The 19,659-nt window shown below is 40.4% G+C and overlaps 2 protein-coding genes across 2 annotated transcripts; both read right to left on the reverse strand.

Moving 5' to 3' along the window:
* Positions 1–1,618: 1,618 nt before the first annotated feature.
* LOC101164732 (uncharacterized) lies at positions 1,619–11,623 on the reverse strand. The gene is made up of 3 exons (XM_020706954.3): positions 11,286–11,623; positions 5,347–5,574; positions 1,619–4,967 (listed from the first exon to the last, which is right to left on the reverse strand). The coding sequence occupies exons 1-3, from the start codon at positions 11,521–11,523 to the stop codon at positions 4,018–4,020; spliced, it is 1,416 nt and encodes a 471-aa protein (XP_020562613.1). The 5' UTR covers positions 11,524–11,623; the 3' UTR covers positions 1,619–4,017.
* Positions 11,624–15,062: 3,439 nt separating this feature from the next.
* Positions 15,063–18,473, reverse strand: LOC101163750 (uncharacterized). Its single transcript, XM_020706948.3, has 2 exons — positions 17,912–18,473; positions 15,063–17,096 (listed from the first exon to the last, which is right to left on the reverse strand). The coding sequence occupies exons 1-2, from the start codon at positions 18,327–18,329 to the stop codon at positions 15,616–15,618; spliced, it is 1,899 nt and encodes a 632-aa protein (XP_020562607.1). The 5' UTR covers positions 18,330–18,473; the 3' UTR covers positions 15,063–15,615.
* Between the last annotated feature and the right edge of the window lie 1,186 nt (positions 18,474–19,659).

Below are 19,659 nucleotides of genomic sequence, written 5' to 3' on the forward strand. Positions count from 1 at the left end.
AACCCTGTGACCCCCAAAGGAGATTAAGCAGGTTTAGAAAATGGGTGGATGGGTGGGTTCTGAGATTAAATCACAAAATCAGATTTTTTCTTCATAATATGACCTGATAAATATCCGTTCCACATTAAAACGGGGGATCTAACCATGAAATAAAGCGGTTTGTAAACATTGCTGTTGGAACCTGGTAAAAGGGCTTTGTAGGATCTAAGTTGAGTCCCAGACGGTGCTATCTACAAAAGCTTCGACATCAGTCAGTGTGTTGTTGTTGTTGATAAAGTTAATATAAAACACAGTTGCACACACAGGACCCGCATAGTGAGAGTGTGTTTTAACAGGATACACCCGGTGGACCAGGAAGCCACTTAGTAACACACACAAACTCTCCCTCTCTGTACCTCTTCCTGGAAATGATCACCACCCACACACACACAAAAAACACACACACACACACGAACACACACATTCCCCGCTCTCCTCCCTTGCTCTCCTATTAATGAAAACAGTTATTTGTGAGCCAATGTTTCTCTTGTCTGACTAATAAGGGCACCTCAGCTGAACATGACGGCCGAACACGGGATCAGAAGAAGCGTGCCGAAATACTTGAGAATGTTCAGGAAAAGCACTTCATTAGAAAAAGAAAATTTAGATAAGAAGCACTTTTAGACCCACAATTGGAAAGTAAAGCTTATTGAATGGACAGGAAATATTTCCCCACCTACGTTGGGACCGGTTCACGTCACACTGCTGGAGCAAAAACTCTGCAAACAGAAGAAAACAATATCAAGAAGATGGCCAGCGAAGTCCCCATCCACTCTCCACTCTTTTATTTACAAATATGCTTTTATTTCGGATCCGTCATGTTCCAGGCCAGCTAAAAAAAAGCCCCTCCAGAGGGCAATTGTTCTTGAGGGCATCCCTGGATCAACTCCACCATGAAGTTACCGCTGCTGACAGGCAGCAGGTCAGCATGAGCTTTACTCCTAACCACCTCTTATCTCATTTTATTGAATTATTTTTATCTGCATGATTCATACTTGGAATAATTGGTTGCGCCAATGTTTTTGTTACTACAATTTAAATTGATAGTAGTTTCCTGTTTATTGGTCCATCCTCTACCTAAACTTGGAACCGGCACATGGAAACACCGGAAAATTACTGTAATCCACATGGAGTCGAAAGGAGCCAGTTGAGGTGGCTCGGGCATCTAGTCCGGATGCCTCCTGGGCGCCTCCCTGGAGAGGTGTTGTCCCAGTGGGCGGAGGCCCCAGGGGAAGACCCAGGACACGTTGGAGAGACTATGTCTGTTGGCTGGCCTGGGAACACCTTGGGGTCCCCCCAGAGGAGGTGGAGGAAGTGGCTGGGGCGAGGGAAGTCTGGGCATCTCTTCTTAGACTGCTGCCCCCGCGATCCGGTCCCGGATGGATGGATGGATGGATGGATGGATGGATGGATGGATGGATGGATGGATGGATGGATGGATGGATGGTGGCTAACAGCCCCCGGTGGTTCCAGGTGGTCTCAAACCCGAGAAACTAACCGGGTTCAACCCAGCTTAGATTCTGTACATGTTCAAGAATAGGTGGTGGAGGTTTATTCCAGTGAGGTCCACTACAAAGAATTGTCAGAAAACTATTTTTGATGTTTTTATAAACTCTTTGACAAAATCCACACAAATAAAATGATAATATATAGATACTATCAATTAGGATTTGAGGGGTGATTTGATACATTTTTGCCCATGAAAATGTTGACGAGTCTTTGGAAAATAACTGCCTTATTTACCCACAGTCTTAAATTTGAAACACAAGTTTTTAACATGGTGTAACTGTAGTACAAAAAAATTATCAACACATTTTGCATATGTTCAATACAGGAAGAAGTCATTTCATAAAACAAATAATAGATGAAATATTTTTACCATTGGAAAAAAAGTGTTTTTGATGTTTCAAGAAGGCAGCTGTCTTGAAATGAACAGGAAAAGCTATTCTACTGCCCCTAGTGGAAATATGATGAACTACAGGACAGGAGCACATCGATGGCTTTGGGGTTAAATAGTTTTCTGAATGTGGAAGCACAGATTTGACTTGCTTCAGGTAATTCACCAGTTATGCCAGTAGGTGTCACTGTTTTCACAGACTAATACACAGATTAAATTCATCTCCCGTTCCTCTGTTGGGAACTCATTCATTCATCTTCTTAACCGTTTATTCCCTTTCGGGGTCACGGGGTTGCCGGAGCCTATCCCGGCTACTTGGGCGTAGTTGGGAACTCGCCTTCCTAAAAACACAATATAACCACCAATAACCTTCCCACATTTCCCATATTTGCTCCACAGCTTTATTTAAAAATATTTCATAAAGTTTGACTGAATAAACATTGTTAATATTTAACGTTTTGGGTCAGCCAAACGTCAATTTCAACAGATCAATGTACCTAAAATAAAAAGACAAGTATGATTTTTACCCTTAATTAAATATGTGCAGATTTTAAGCATCAATCTGAAGTGTTTCTTTAAGGTAAAAACAACTAATTTAGACATATTTTATTAAATATTATTAAATAATTTTTACATTAGTTGGTTCCTAAAAACATTTTCCCCCATAAAAGTCAGAGAAAATGTTTAATTCCTAACACGTGTTCAGTCAAGGCGACTATGCAAGCCCATCCAGCAAACAGTGCATTTAGGCACTTCAAATAATTATTTTTACAAGCAGATATTTTGTTGATATCGGAGTGAGCTTTAACCTGCAGAGATTACACCCAAGGATTGTACTTTGGTAGATATTTTGGTTTTGATATGACCAAGAACTTCAGGGTTAATCTAAAAATGTACAACCAGACGGAAGCTGGATCATAAATACACGCATAATATGAAACATCTTTTAACCGTTATACATTTGAAATGCATAAAACCGTCTTTTTTTTAAACACTCGCCCCTAAAATCTGTGTACATTACGATTAAAGGATCTTAAATTTAGTAGAGAAATAAGGAAAACGTCTCTGATCTTGTACGTGCGTACAAAAACACAAAATCTTGAACGCACATTTAGCCCATCGGTTAGCAACAGATGACTGTTGCTAACCGATGCTAGCGCACGTCCACCACTCCAACGTAGATTCGGTGAAGTGAGGAAAATTTTGCGGATCTCAGTCCAAACATTCCAGGAACAAACCGCAATTATTCGTTTCTCCTCCATGATCCATTTTCAAACGGTTGGCACTTCTGTGTATTCAAAGCGGACGCCATCCATACGTCACTACCAAATCGGAGTCCCTGATCGGTCAAAATTCGACCTGGTTGAACTTACAGTGTGGGTTCATAGCCCGAAACGGGTGTTTGCATAAGCCGTGTCCAAATTGGAGGGCTGCGTTCTTCCTGGGCTGCGTTTGAAGGATGCTTAGCTCACAGCGCCATGAAACGTTCTGTCCAAATTCAACGACTCCTTCAAATGCGGCAGACGAATACGGCCTTCTTTTTACCCGATTTCAAGGATTCCTCTGGTGTATTCTTCCATGCTATCCATATCCCAAGATGCATTGTGGCCGAACTCGGAGATTTTCTGACAACAATGGTGGACTGCGAAGCGGGACCCGGAGTTGGAGATAATTACACCTTTTCATAATTACAGCTCCAAGATTAAAAGTTGGATCAAATAAGCTAGGAAGATGTTGGTTTGGTTCACTTCTCCTCTCTGTTTGGGACTCACGGTTTCTAGCCAACAAGATATTCGCCGATGTACCGGCTGGAATTATCTAAATTCAGCACTCTTAGAAATTTACAGCCGTTAACATCCGCCCCGCTCGACCAAGCACCCCGTCAACGTCGCCCTGGAAGCCACGGCTATTGAAGGGCTCAGCCCTCAAGTTTGGACACACCCACAGACTTTTCCTTAAAGTGGTTGCTTGAACGGCCTTGCCGAGGGCGGTGTGAACGTACTTTCACAAAAAAACGCCATTATCTCAGTTCAAAAAAATCTGGTTTCCGGTCAAATTGGCCTACAATTCCTTCTTCCAAACTACTTGACCATTTTGTGAATGAGGTCCAGGTGCTGGATCAGGTACTCCCTCCGGGTGAAGCTCTTCCGGCACAGTCCACAGCGGTGGGGCTGCTCCCCACTGTGGAGCTTCAAGTGTCTGACCAGACTCTCCCTGCGGCTGAAGTCCAGGCTGCAGAACCCGCAGCGGTACGGCTTCTCGCCGGTGTGGATCCGCTTGTGGATCTCCATCCGTTTCATGGAGCTCCACTTCTTCCCGCAGACGTCGCAGGTGATGCCCAGTTCTTTGTGGGACTGCAGGTGTTCGGTGAGGGTCTGAGCGGACTGCAGGTGCTCCCCGCAGACCCCGCAGAGGCTGTCGGGCTCCTTGCAGTGGCTTTCGGCGTGCCGCAGCAGAATCCCCTGCGTGTAGAAGGAGCTCCCGCACACTTTGCAGCTGAAGCGGGTGGAGGACCTCTGGTAAGGAGCCTTCTGCCTCTGAAGGCTACACGGCAGCTGGTCCTGGTCCTTCCCGTTGTACCTCCTGACGTGTTTCCTCAGGCTCGTCTTTGAGCTGAACTCTCGCCCACAGCTGCCGCAGGTCAGCGGGATCTTTCGAACCACAGGTCTGGTCTCAGACGCCAGGGAGGAGTGGTCACCCGCCTCCACCACATCGCCGTCACTGTATTCATTGGATAAATCTAACTCGCCGTTGGAGCTCCGTCTGCGGTCGGGAGGCCTGTAGGTTCCTCCAGCATCGGGCCTGGACAGAGTCTCGGAAGAATCGAAAAGGGGCTCCTCGTGTGTAAAGGAATGGTTCTGATGGAAGGAGGGGCTTCCATCTTCATCCACTCTTTTCATTTGCCAATCAGGATTTGGCGTTAGCTCGGCGTCGGCTGCCTCAGGTCCCGAAGCTCCGTCCTCCTCCGGGAGGACGTGCAGACTGAAGTTTGGCCTCACCTGCTCGTCTTCTTCAGTTAAGAAAGTCTCACCTACAGGAAGAGGCACAAAAACAGAACTTCAAATTGTTTTAGCGGCTAATTAAGCAGAAAGTTGGGTCAAAAGGGAGGAAAGGATTGAACTTCCTTCACACTTTGAAGTCTCCAAACGCACCGGTGTGTTTGCCAACGTAACCACGTAAAAATTATGCTGACCCCCCCCCCCAAAAAAAAACTGTCATTTTCTAGGACATAATTTCTGCAGAGCGGCAGGAGCTGAACCATTTGTGGTACAAATCTAAGAATAAAGAAGGAGAAAATCTCGAACACTAGTTTCTATTGCTTAACTTCTTAAAGCAGCAAGTCCTGCTGAAACTCTTATGGGCTGGACGACAGAGGCCCGCTTCACAAGCTTCTTGGCTCGTTTACGGACCTTCCAGGTTGGGGTTCATCTCCATCAACATGTCTTCTTCATCGACTTCTTGTTTGACGGCAGGAACTTGACCGTCTGCCGAAGGGAAGTTGATTTCCAGACCAGGAGTGGTCTTCCTGTCCGTGTCCTCTCGTCCTGGAGAAGCCCCTTCTTCCAGCTTAAGGTGGGGCGAGAAGCTCCAGGCCTTTACCTGGGGTTTTTCTTCTGTGGGGGAATCCTCCACGACATCTGTTGGAAACATAAATCAAACTTATTTGAGAGCTTTGTGTGGACAACACGAAAAGACTGCTTCTGTTGGGAACAGTGAACCAATCCACTTTAATTAATTTAATTTTACATTTAATATTAGATCAAAAACTTCGTTTTATGAAGAATGACTGTCTAAAGCAAAATTTCCCACCTTTAAATGTTAATTAGAAAAAAAGGGATTTTGAGGATAATTGGAGTAACAAACAGGAAAAAATTGAATTTAACCCTTGTGCTATCCTATGACCCCACCCTTACAATGACGTGTTCTCCCTACCATGACAAAGGTGGATAAAGGTGGAAAGATTTCATGTAATCCATGGACACCAGTGAAGATTACAAATCATTGAAGAAAAAAGGTTCAGTGCACTGTCTAGTGGGTCTAGATGACCCAACTCCCAATGCTAAAGTGCCTAGGATAGCACAAGGGTTACATAAACCTCTGTTCAATCTGCAGTCTCCCCCTGGTGGTTAAATTCAAAACAACACTTTTAAATACTAAGACACTAATTTCTTTTCTGAACTAAATTACATAAAAGTGAAAAATAACCAAAATTTTGACATTTCCACAGAAGCCCTGATTTAGGGCCAACAATCATGAAAACATTTCAATTTCTACCTTTAATTGTTTGTTTTTTTCATGCTTTTTTGTTTTTTGAGCTACTTAATAAAAAAAGAATAATCTGAAAATGTCTCCCAGAATTGTCACTTAAAACCTCACCAAGTAATACCTTATCATATATTTGTGAGCCTTTTGTTTAGGCTCACAAACAGATGAAAAAAAATAAAATCAGAAATGTTCCAGAACATGAGCCGAAGGCATTTAAGGTTCTAAACCCCTTTGAGTCAAAAACCCTCCACATTTTTCAAACCTGAGCTTAGAAACGACGACATCTGGGAATGTTTTTCGTTCTTTTTGTCGTTATCTATGGTCGACATAGCTGTGGTGGGCTCAGTCCACGTTTGAGGGAACTGATAGAGGTTAAATGTATGCGCCCAAACCAAATCCAGATGTTTTCTCTGACGATCACCACGACCCCAAAAGCTGGAAAAGTTCGTTAATTGGACATGTTTTTCTGTTGATTGAGTTTTCTGTTGGTTTAGCTTCATGAAATATTGATTAGTTTCATGAAATACTAGATTATACTAGATTAGCTTCATGAAATATTGACCTTGCAAAAGACAGAGTTTCAGCCTACATCAAGACAAAAGCTGGAGAAGCAGCGATCCAGATGTGGGTTCCTAGTTTGTTTAAGAGCAAGACCTTGAAAGCAATACTTAAAAGACTCAGTCTGATGAAACTGGTGGTTTGGGTCTTTTTTTGAGGCATTTTTCTCATGATGGAGAACACGTATAATTGAGATTGAGCTAAAAATTGCATTTTTGAGCATTTCTTTATTCATATTGTTGCATAAGCATGTTTAAACTAGCCTGACTTTAAGCCTGAACTCTGGCTGAAGTCCGCCTGAACTTGCTTACTCGGGGTATGTCGGTTCCAAAAGACCAGATATGAGTTAGCGTAATTACGCTCGACTTGGTAACCCTGGGTTAATGCACGTGCACAGCAAGTACATAAAGACATTCTCAATCGATCGCAGATTTCCGGAGTCACCATGGAAACGCGTGGTGGAAAAAAAAGGGAGCGTATGAAGATTATACGCCCATCAAAAAAGTAACACGGCTGAATCATCAGCAAGAAAAAAAAGAGTTTCTGCTTGGAGAAAAAGAACGGACAAAGGAAACGCAAGAGTTTCTGATCTTAGTTTCATTGTGACGCATAAATATATAACTTATCCAACTTAAATTAATTCAATTGGTAACAAGTAATTGAGTTACATTTATTCAACCTAATTTCTTACGTCTATCCAACTCTATTTTTTTTAACTCAAATTTACATATTTATCTAACTAAATGTAATATTACTCCAATTCAATTAAAGTTTTTCCATCTTAATTTAATTTATTGCAATTCTTGAACTCTCATATGTCTAAATTTGAGCCTGAAGATATACTCATTTTTTAACAATAAAATGAATGAAACAAAACAAATATATATCATATAACCATATACCATATCTCTGAATATATCATTACATCACTGAAAACTAGTGGTGCTATATAAACTCAACATCCCCACCCCCTCCTCTCTCACGCATGGTGCAGAAAGAAAGAAATAAAACAGTACAAATAACTCAGCAAAACACGGTAAAACAGCTAAAAAACTCAACACAATTGGTCAAAAACCCACACTTAAACTCAAATCCGTCCAGACAGGCAAAGGGAATGGTATCCCACAATCCCTTGCGGTGCCGATCTAACAGCAGCACCAAAGTTACACCTACTTAGTTAAAATAACTGTCTGATAACTACGTGTTATTTTTAAGATGATCTAACTAAAAATAATTGATTTATCTTAACTAAAGCAAATAATTAAGTTAGATCAAAGTAAAAAGTTTTATCTTTACAACATGAATACGTGGTCTTATCACCCTCTCACGGTGGAAAAAGTATTATCTGAGCTTCTTCATCCACTAAATCATCTTCAAATGTACACGCCATGCTGCTTCACCTCTCTGAAAACAAACTAACCTTCAACTAAACCTGCTCCAGACCAGGTTATGTTCAGAGCATGAGTTGCTATGGCAACTTGACATACCCTGAAACATACCTCTGTTTTTGGAACCGAAAGCAGTGGTTGTACACTTCTTTGGCCTCAAACTTACCGTGGGAGCTAGCATAACCTATTTTCTGGAATACCCCCCAGGTGCCTTTTCTATAGATAACCAGTGCAAACAGGTGCCATTAATACAGGTAACGATTGGAGGACAGAAAATTCTCTACAGGAGAAGTTAAAGGTCTGTGAGAGCCAGAAATCTTGCTTGTTTGTAGGTGACCAAATACTTATTTTCTACCATCATTTACAAAAGTAATTCTTCAAAAATGATTTTCTGGATTTTTTTTCTTCTTCTCATTTTTTCCTCTTATAGTTGAGGTATAACCTATGATGAAAATTACAGGCCTCACAAATTTTTTTAAATGGGAGAACTTGTACAATAGGTGGCTGAATAAATACTTTTTGTCCCACTTTATATAGCCTCCGTCATCAGAAAAAAAATGTTACAAGAACATGTTAGAAACACAATTTTAAAAAAATCAGAGTGGGATGTTTCAAATCCAAATTATAAAATGGACAGAACACAAACATGGGAGAACTAGATGCTGAATAAAGAGTCATCTGTTCAGCTACCAGGGGCCTGTTTCACAAAGGAGGTTAAGTGTAAACTCTGAGTTCATAAACCCGGAAATCAGGGAAACCCTGGGTTTTCCGTTTCAGAATCGGAGGTTTGTCAAACCAGAGAAAGCAGAGTAAGTCAAACCCGTTTCTGAAAGAGAGTTAACTTTTACTCGGAGTCAGTATCCATGGTTACTTATGCTGTGAACCTAACCTGGTCGGGAGCAGGTTTTATTCTCCAAACTCGAAGTTTCTGCCGGTCCCCTCCCCTTTTTAAAGACGAAGCACTATATTTCGCTTCAACCTTCATTGCCCACATTTCCGTCACGCGATCTAAGTGACAAGAATGGCTTGTCCTTTTTTGGATTACCCAATAGACGAGGAGGCTGCATTAATTCGTAGAGAATTACATTTACGTCGTACGAGGATTTTGAGACCTCGACTCGATGTTTTGTCATTTCCCCATACGTTTTTGTTTGAGCGTTACCGTTTTTCGTTGCAGTCAATTACATATACAATGAAAACAACATTAGGTCTTGCTATGTAGATGTTTCATATGTCAAATATTGTCAACAAAGCCTACATCCATGACATGCTCACATTTGACCTGATTGAATTATGTTTTTATACTTCATTTTTAGCTGCTGCCATGTTCTTTTAATTCCTGCAGGATTGCATCTACATGAAAATGAAATCAGGGACATTGAATTAGATTAATGTAACAATTACTTTTTGGAAACACAATTTTCTAGCACTGCTTACTTTCTTAATCCCATATAAACCTATACCACTTGATCAATACAGGGGTAGTGTTGCAGTGTGTGTGTGCTGAGCGGGGTGCAATCCACGAGAGACAAGGGGAGGGGCGATTGCAGGTGCAGATGGGGGGGGGGGGGGGGGGGGGGGTGAGCACGGATGAGGAGGACGGAGAAGGTGTCATTCCCAGAATAACTGTTTTGGAGTCATTCTTATTCCGCTCTGGAGGTTGAGGGTTTCCAACGGGAAGTGAACCCCGAAGGAGAATTCCCTTCGGCCCTGAAGGAAATCTCCCCTGCGCTTCTGACCACGCACGGTCGGAAAGACGAGAGAAAAGAAGGAAGTCTTTGCGCAGCGAAAGGTTCAACAGTAGACAAAAGTTCACTTTTAAAAACACAATTGCATGTATTAATATTAAAATGACCAACGTTTGCTAGAGGGGAAGGTTAACAAAAAAGTCCTCTAAACATTACCGACGTTAAATGCATTTTTCCCCAGATTGGTTCTGTACACTATGCAGCATTTCATGCAATTACACCAGGAATAACACTTCAAAAGTACACCTAAATATAGCCATTTTTTATTTCACACCTTACGCTATTTAAAAAGTTATTACAGTCAATATTTATAACAATGATTTAAATGCAAACTTAGGCATTAACTTGAGCAGCTATGTTTTCCACGCTAACTGTCTCTGTTTTGCAGATGCAGCGGTGTTGCTTTTCTTCTGGAATATGTTCTCATATTCACTGCAACTCTGCAGCAGCACGTCAAGTTCAGCTGGCGAAAAATACGCAGACCTCTTTTTTTCACGGTTGCCATGGTGACTCGTGATATCTGCGCTCCATTGATAATGGCTTCTTATAGACGCGGTGCGCACGCTCACCTCCGAATCAGTCCACTCAGAGTTGATTGATCTAACGCGGATCAGCTGCTCTGAAACTGTAAACTCAGAGTTGTCAATCTCTCGATTGACCAACTCAGAGTTCAGGTTTGACCTCAGAGTTGGTTGAACCTCCTTTGTGAAACAGGCCCCAGGTATCAGTCCCATTCCAGGTGTGACCCTCCATTCCTCGATGTTTACAAGTGGATTCAAGTGACAAAAACATGAGACATATGGACATGTTGACCCCGAATGACCTTAATTACTTGCAGCAAGGACATAGAAAGAGCATTGGACTGTGTAAAACTAGACGTTAAGGGCACAATGACTGTTCCAAAACAAAAACATGAAAGAAAAAACAAATACAACTTTTAAGATTGGATTTATAACATTGTCTACAACGTTAATAAATTAATAAATCAAAATATGTTTTAAAGGTTGTTTTTTTAAGTAGGAAGAAATTACAATGCTTTTTCGTGTTATATGAAAACAAATCCTGCATTTCTTTAAAGAAAAAACTGTCATGCTTTGATTTTAATGTTAATATCTTTTTTGATTATTAAAGTCTTCTGTTGTGTCTTTCTCTAAAAACAAACTAACTTGTGTTCATTCATTTTTTTATATTGTCTAAATTAAATAACTCATTTAAAAATCCCTTAAAAAGATTTTTCTCTCTCCTAAAATTAAGAAATTAACCGGTTTCCTGTTTCAAACGGGATTTAATAGCCATTTACAATAAATAGCTACAGCGACATCTAGCGGATAAACACGGAACCTCGAAAAACTTAGGGGATTTATTAATGTTATTATTTTTTGCTGTTACCTAGCGGCTCGCCGTCTTGCTCCTCGTTCGGTTCCCGCCCTTCCTCGTGCGGTCTGTATCCCCCCGCGTCCCCGGGCTGTACACGCGCCTGCGACTGATGCTTGCTAAGCTCCAGTTTCAGCCGCAGAACTTCGCGCTCGTATTCGGTGATGACTGCCGCAAAACGACGGAAAATGTCGTCGGTGACGGCGGAGAGCCGCTGTTCCACAAACAGCCGTAACATGTGTAACTGTAACATGGTGGCTCCGAGGAGACCAAAACATCAACACAAGCTGCAGCCAGCAGAGAGCAGAGGGATGAATGTCGGCCCGACAGGAAGTAGATACCTGAGACCACCCCAGGGACTGTGACTTCACAATAAAAGCATCTACCAAGAATCAAATCGACATGTAAACAACTGTTTTTGAAATATTGTAAACACAAGAGAAAATGGTCAGGTAAAGTCCCCTTACTAAAAATGTTACAGAGACATAAAAAAATGTGTGTCCTCTATAGAAATGTATTATTTGAATATGAATTCATTATTAAATGTTGTATTTCTTATTAGGAGAACCTCTATTTAAATGTAAATTTTCTTTTACAATTTCACTTTTATTATATCAGCTTGTTTATTTTGTTATAAGATATTGTTAAACTGTTTCATACTTAGGTTTGCTTGAAGAAAATAATCGGAAATATATTTATACTACACTTTGTGTATATTTTGATTTTGTCTCAAAAACTTTTTTTTAAACTGCAAAATAAACCCTTATCTTTACTTTATGAATAGCTATCTAAACCGTTCCCTTTTTTTTTTTTTTTTTACTGGACACCTCCTGTAAAATGTTCAATTATTCATTTACTAGCATAATGCAGCTTGTAAAGAACCTTTTATACACAGATGCAATTCTTTTTTCTTCTTTCTGGTCATGCTTGAAAATTTATAAATCAAGATAAATATAAAAAATACAATACAATAAAGAAAGAAAAATCTTGAAAGCATAAAAACAACAATGTTGCTCCTTAAGATACATAATTGTTGAAAAGATTTTCAAATGTTGAAACAATTAGAAACTGAAATAAGAAATACAATTGTGACCACAGTATATTTTGGTAGGAGAAAAAAGACTGTACAATTCTTTTTCCTTCTTAAGCTGTTCAAATTATCTAGTATACAAAGAAATGCTTTGAAAATATTAGAAAAGTTTTAAAGGTGGTCAAAATAATAGACTTCTGAACAAAGAGTTTAGGATTTTATTGTGAAAAGACAAATTTCATTGACCCTAACCCTAATATTTTAAAGTTGTTTTTTTTCTCTCCAAATAATACCGCCAAGAATACACATACTATTTTAAATTTACTTTAAAAAATAAAAAACAAGTCACTCTTGTCACAAAAAAGTGACACAAGTCCCAAATACGCAACACTACAAAAATACCAAAATAACAATTTTTAAATAACACACTAGTAATGAAAATTTGTTTCTGACTGATTCTTGTCATTGATTTGAGAAAAAGAAAAACTCATATTAGACTCATTGACTTTTCAGAAAGTCTTTCAAATCAAATCAAATCAAACTTTATTTATAAAGCACTTTTCATATAAAAATATAACACAAAGTGCTTTACATTAAAACAACAAAATATAAAAACAAGCAAGCATTAATAAATAAATAAATAAATAAATAATAGGGCCCCCCCTCCCCGTACCTAGCCCCCCACGCATTTCACACCTCCCACTCTCTAACTGATGGAAAATGACAATGAAAAATAGGCTGTAAAACATATGCTGAGCACAAAAACATGATGCGGGAAACGCTAGTAATTGGAACCTCCCCCCCTGTGAACAGCCGCATAGACAGCCAAATGCAACATCACAGGCGGGGACCGCTCCACCACAGCTAAGCGGTGATGCAGGTCCCCAGCCAGAGCCGCAGCGGCTGAACAGCAGCCGTCCCAGAGGGAGAGGTTCCAGCTGAGGAAGCACCGGAAATAAAAATGAATAAAAATTGAGAATCAAAAAGTAAACATATTGATAAAAACGATAAAACATTGAAATAAGGTAAATTAAAATAACACGTTAAAAATCAGGTTCAAGTTCATAAAACAAGATAAAATGGATAAAGAAATAAAATAAAAATAGAAAATACATATAGATAAATAACTGAATAAATAAATAAAAGTAGTAAAATAAATAAATAATAAGTAAAAATTAGCTAAAAGCCAGGTTAAAAAGATAGGTCTTGAGCCTTTTCTTAAAAGTATCAATGCTCTCTGCGGCTCTCAGGCCCTCTGGCAGACTGTTCCATAAGCGGGGACCATAGTGCTGAAATGCAGCTTCTCCATAGGTTTTAGTTTTTACAGTTGGAATGGTTAACAGAGCAGTGCCAGAGGATCTCAGGCTCCGCGAGGGTTCATATCTTACTAAAAGATCTGATAAATAAGAAGGCGCAAGACCGTTAAGACATTTAAAAACTGTTAAAAGTATCTTAAAATCAATCCTGAAGCATATGGGGAGCCAATGCAGGGATTTTAAAATTGGGGTGATGTGAGCTCGCCTCCTGGTCTTTGTAAGAACTCGTGCAGCAGAATTCTGGAGAAGCTGAAGGTTCCTAATATTTGTTTTTGGAAGACCAGCAAGCAGGGCGTTACAGTAATCAACTTTACTCATGATAAAAGCATGCATTAGCATCTCCATATTAACAAGAGAGAGTAGTGGGCGGACTCTAGCCAGATTTTTGAGATGATAAAAGCCAGTTTTAACCACCTGTTTTATATGTGGGATAAAAGTCAGCTTAGAGTCAAAGATAACGCCCAGGTTTCTGACTGCTTCCGAATGACTTAAGGAAAGTTCCTGTAGCTTCAGAAACTGTTTCTCCCTCTTGGCTTCAGGACCAATAACTAAAATTTCAGTTTTTTCCTGGTTGAGCTGCAGAAAATTATTTGCCATCCATAATTTTACATCTAAAATACAGTTAAAAAGTGCTTCTATTGGTCTTGTGTCATCAGGAGACATAGCTATGTACAGCTGGGTATCATCAGCATAGCTATGAAAACTGATGTTGTGGCTCCTGATGACATTCCCCAAAGGAAGCATGTAAATGTTAAAAAGCAAGGGGCCAAGGACGGAACCTTGAGGCACACCACAATTAATTTCATGGACCCCAGAAAAATATGTGTCCATGCTTACCATAAAGCTTCTCTCCATGAGATACGACTCGAACCACTTGAGAACAGTCCCTGAAACTCCTAGACTTTTAAGTCTGTTTACAAGGATCAGGTGATCAACAGTATCAAATGCTCCACTTAGATCTAACAGAACTAGTACTGAGATCTGACCTGAATCCAGATATCTGAATCAAGAATAGATTTTGTTTAGAAAACAAAATCAACCCCTAAAAGGTTTGACGTTTCCTAATATGCAGAACATCAAGAGTCACCGACTAAAATTACTGGTAGGTGTAATGGATTTAGCCGAACCTCATTCCTGTTGTGTTAAGGATTAAAGGGGTGTTTTCTTTGTGTTGTTGTCGGTATAGCTCATAAAGGCTGCATATTACTGTCAAACTACTGAATGGATTTGATATACAAATTTATTCAGTTTTCTTTTCAGTTAAATAATCATTTATGGTGCGTTCTAAAACTACACCTGCTTGAAAATGTAAAACTGTTTAAATATAAAGTGGTTTTAAAAGGCAAAAGTGTTGGATCAGGATGAAATCTGCCCGGAAACTGAAGCCAAATGTGTGTGTTGTGTGGTGAGAAGCTGAAACGACAGTAACAAGTGATTAAAACGGAACAACTTTCATCACATTTTTAATATAAAAACAACAGAATGTATTTCCTTTAAAAAAATGAATATAGTGTAATCCAGAACACTAGGTAGTCCCGCACCATCCAGTGTTTTAAGGGTTACGGAGTAGTGAGGGATTTCGGACATAAACTGCTTTCTTAAGCATTATTTCAGCATTTTTGATGTTCTTTTTACTTAATATATAGTAAGTGTTTGAGAGTAAAACAGAACTCATGTATAATGCTTTTACAATTTTGTGATTTTAAGGTAAGAGATTACTTTGGAGCAACAATAACAGGTCATCTGCAGTGTTTTACACGTTAGAAGTAACAGCATTGATGAAAACTAGAAACAGATGCAATAAAAGGGAAGGTTGTCAACATCCAAACAGCGGAAAACAGAGATGTTGTGTTCTCAAAGTGTGTTTTTGTGGCGTTTGCTCAGGGATTTGCTACTGGATGCAAAATTCAGTTTAAAAAATGGTTTGCTTTAAAAAAAAAAAAAAAAAGATGAACTGATCCAATATACAGAAGACAACATAACTCAAACATCTTAGTTTCTACAGCTGAAGATATCCTGGGTTTGAGCTGTCAAAACTCTGGGATTCACTGCTGTTCTCTGCGTTTGGACCGGCATCCTTTCCCTCAGCCGAATGCCCCTTGAGGTGCCCGTTCAGTGACCGTTTAGCCTGGAAACTTTTCCCGCACACGCTGCAGATGTACGGCTTCTCCCCGGTGTGGATCAGGATGTGCCTCTTCAGGTCCACTTCCTGCATGAAGCCCTTCCCGCACACCTGGCACAGGAAGCGCCTCTCCTTGTTGTGAAAGCGGATGTGCGTGTCCAGCGTTTGTTTCTGGGTGAAGCCCTTGCCGCAGATGCTGCAGGAAAAGGCGCGCTCGCCCGTGTGTATCTTCAGGTGCGTCTTTAGGTTGCCGGTCTGGTTGAAGGCCTTGCCGCAGTAGCTGCAGGTGAACGGCTTTTCTCCGGTGTGGATCCTCAAGTGCATCAGCAGGGCGGAGTAGCCGGGGAAGGATTTCCCGCAGGTGTCGCAGGTGCTGCGGGCGTCGCGATGAGAGCGCAAGTGAGAAATGAGACTGTCGGTGGACTCGTACTGGTAACCGCAAATCGCACAGCAGCAGTCTGGATCCTGCAGGTGCGTCTCTGCATGCTTCTCCAAGAGGGTCTTTCTGTCGAAAGAATCGTTGCAGACTTTGCAGCAGTAAGACGGTGCGGAGCTGCGACACCTCTTGGATTTCTGGGTCCCGTCTGTCTCATGAGCCGCCGTGTGCTTCCGCAGGGCGGACAGCTTTCCGAACTCCTGGCTGCAGACGGTGCAGGTGTGCAGCACATTTTGGCTGTGCTCCCTCACATGGCGCTCCAGCGATGTCAGGTGGCAGAAGGCGCGGGGGCACGCCTTACATTTGAAAGGTTTCTCCGAGGCGTGCACGTGGAGGTGAGACGTGAGGTTGCCCTTCTGGGTGAACTTTTTACCACAGACGTGGCAGCTGTAGGGCTTTTCTCCAGTGTGCAGGCGAACGTGCAGCTCCTGCGCCAGGATGGAGGTGAAGGTTTTCCCGCAGAAGGAGCAGGTCTTGCTGGTCTTCTGGTGAAACCGCAGGTGAGCCGTTAAGCCGTCGGCTGAGTTTAAAAACTCACCGCAGTAACCGCAGCGATTGTCCTGGGGGCCGGCGCAGACACTTAGGACGTGTTTTAACAGGAAACCTTTGCCCTGCAGAGTTTGTCCACAAACAAAACAGTTGAATGTCTGACTTGGCCCCGAGCGCTTGCGTTTGGTTTGGACCACGGGCTTCGTTAGACGGGGCCGGCCCCTTTTCCTCTTTGGAACAGATGCAGAGATCTGACTTTGAGCTTCCTGACTGCAGTCAAAATCCTCATCACTGCATGAAGAGATGGGCGCGTGGTAGGACATGGCGGTAGAAAGAGGCGAAGACGGAGAGGAACTATTATTTTCAGAGTTGGACCGGCTCAGGATTGATGACTGGAAGTCTGTATCCACCAGAATGCTGGGGTATAAGACATCTGAAATGCAAATTAAACAACACATCAAAGTGGATTAATTCATTCATTACAGGTTATTAAAGAGCTTTAAATGTTAGTTTTTTGTTGTTGTTGTTGTTGTTGCGAGAGTTAAAAATATTTAAGTCCCACTTCGATCATCTTGTGATCCATTTTGAAAGCCCATCCTAAATTCTCAGAAGCTTTTTCAGCCAAAAACCAAAACCTGTCATTATATTTAGACAGGATTCAAAGTTTTTTTTTTTAATATATATCCACAGTAAGGAAACAGGTTTCCCTGCACAATAAGATGCTTACTTTGCTGTTCATTCTGAATGCCAAAAGGTTAAATAAAATGAAGATAGGGTAGGATATCTGAAACATTCACACCAACCACAAAATATAACAGCTGTTGTGAAAATTGAGCTCAGAATAGCTGAGCAAAAGAGACTTTTATAAGCTAAACAGTGTGACATGCATGGATGTTGTTGAATATTAAGGTGTATTTCTGCAATGCAGCAGTAATTCGTTAGAAATTTGCCTTTGAGTTGTTGGTTGGACCATTAGAGTCAAGTAAGCCTGCCCGTACTTCCTGATATCCATCTGTTTCAAATGTTCTTTGAAAAGAGATTATTTGTGACAACTCCGAGGTGAATTTCTAATGAACTCCTGCTGCTCTGCAGAAACTATGTCCAACAAAACCTAAAAAATGTTTTATCATTTTGGCTAAAAACTGTATAATGAATATTAAAAGACCACTGGGAACACCTTTAAAATAAATCAAAATATTATCAAAGCGGGTATTTAAGTTGTGAACACATTTAGGATGTTCTACCCACCACTGCTTGCAACCTTTTGCTCATTTTCAGACTCTTCACTGTCGCTGGTCGTGCTTTTATTCTGAAGCTGAGCGGAAGTCTCAGCTGCTCCGTTGGCTGTCGGTCCTCCGTGTGAAAACAGCGGCTTTTGATCAAGCCTGTGCAACCTGACTTCGGGTTTTAAGACGGCATCTAAAATCTCCCTTTGGCGGCAGTTTTCCTCCTCTGACCGCTGGATTCTGTCTTCATAATCCGCCACAGTTTTCTGTAACAGACCAACGATTTCCTCCGCGGCTGCTGTTAGCCGCTCATACAGCAGAGCTCGCAGCGGCCGCAGTTTAGCTGCTTTTTCCTCCTTCTGCAGCTGTTGTAAAACTGCATCAGCGGCGGCGGTCATCTGCTCGTATATCGACACCCGCAAAAGTTGAATAGTGCGCATTTTGCTCTTATTTTAGATCTCTGACAGATCCAATTGGAAAGACGAAAACAACAGTTCCCATTCTTTCTTCTTCTTCGTCGACTGCGCTTCACCTTCTAAAAACTGGAATACTCCCTCTAGTGGATGTAAACGGAAATACCAGACGCCCCAGCAGAAAACAGAGAAAAAGGTCGTTTAAAGTCATTAAATGTAATCATTCATTTTTATTTCACACTTTAAATGTATATCTCATACAACGTAGGTTAGAGGGGAAAAAATAAAAAAAATATTGCATTGGTGAAGGCTTTCCTTTCTGAACAAATTAATTTTTAGGTGCTTTTGTGGAAACAGATCCGCCATTGGTGCCCTCAGGTTAACAAGGAGAGAATAAAAGAGCAGCAAATGAAGGGCTTAGTTTGGCTTCTGGTATTTCTATCTTGATAACATTTTAGCAGTGACATTTTCTGTCTGTTCACACTTTTCTTTTTTGCATTTTGTTAATTACTTAGCATCTTTCCACAATTAAAAAAGTTTAAAATAATAATTAATGTATTCTGTATGTATGTGGTATATACCTTGTTTTGTCTTCCTCCTGTCTTGCAAAAAATGTAAGCAGGAAATTTTCCTATTAAATAGAAACTGTGTTCTAGTCATACGCTTTCAGTATTTCCCTGTTCCAAGTAGAATTTTAATTGACTGTTCCAAACATCTGATTGGATGTGGTCATGGTTTAACAAAGGCAATGTGGTTCTTTTTAAAACTGATTCTATAGATATTATATCTTTCTAGTTTTCAAACCTTTTTTAGTAACTGACCTCCCATAGGCTACTAATTTTCTTGTACGTAAAAAAGTCTACCTCTGTCTTCTACATTTAAAAGGTATTTGCTTTTTAAAATTCAATTAAAGTATATTATTCTTTTGATCAAACTTGATATGTTTCCTTTCAGCAATTACCCAGAACTACAAAAGTACAATGATATTGATAAATTAATTCATTCAACTAATCAGGTTCTGCCTGGGTAAAATTTGAAAACTTCAGTAATGAAAACACTATCCTGATTCTTTTCTAATATTTCATATTTTAAATATGCGTAGGGAAAAACACTTTTCTAATAATGTTGTTTTTATTTTACGCAAAAGTTTTATTTACTGGAACAACGCCACAAGTATGACCTTTTAACATGATCTGGAGGGTGTACACCTTTAGCCAAAAACCATTAAAAGAACCAGGTCGCACAAGGAAATAGAAAGTATAATCAGGGACACTTGTAATAAAATTTCATGTAGAAAATAAATAAATAAATATGCAAATTAAAATCTATTGTTGAGGAAATTGTACAAGAAATTTAA

Source organism: Oryzias latipes, chromosome 11 (assembly GCF_053564925.1).
Source record: "Oryzias latipes strain Hd-rR chromosome 11, Olatipes_Hd-rR_3.1".
Lineage (NCBI taxonomy): Eukaryota > Metazoa > Chordata > Actinopteri > Beloniformes > Adrianichthyidae > Oryzias > Oryzias latipes.

Bases quoted from the DNA above. Each gene is read 5' to 3' on its own strand.
- LOC101163750 (XM_020706948.3), bottom strand. From the start codon at position 18,329: ATGCGCACTATTCAACTTTTGCGGGTGTCGATATACGAGCAGATGACC. The intron at 17,097-17,911 runs GTGGGTAGAACA...TTTGCATTTCAG, and splicing joins GCAAAAGGTTGCAAGCAGTG to ATGTCTTATACCCCAGCATT.
- LOC101164732 (XM_020706954.3), bottom strand. From the start codon at position 11,523: ATGTTACAGTTACACATGTTACGGCTGTTTGTGGAACAGCGGCTCTCC. The intron at 5,575-11,285 runs GTAACAGCAAAA...TGTTTCCAACAG, and splicing joins GCAAGACGGCGAGCCGCTAG to ATGTCGTGGAGGATTCCCCC. The intron at 4,968-5,346 runs GTCCGTAAACGA...CTCTTCCTGTAG, and splicing joins GATGAACCCCAACCTGGAAG to GTGAGACTTTCTTAACTGAA.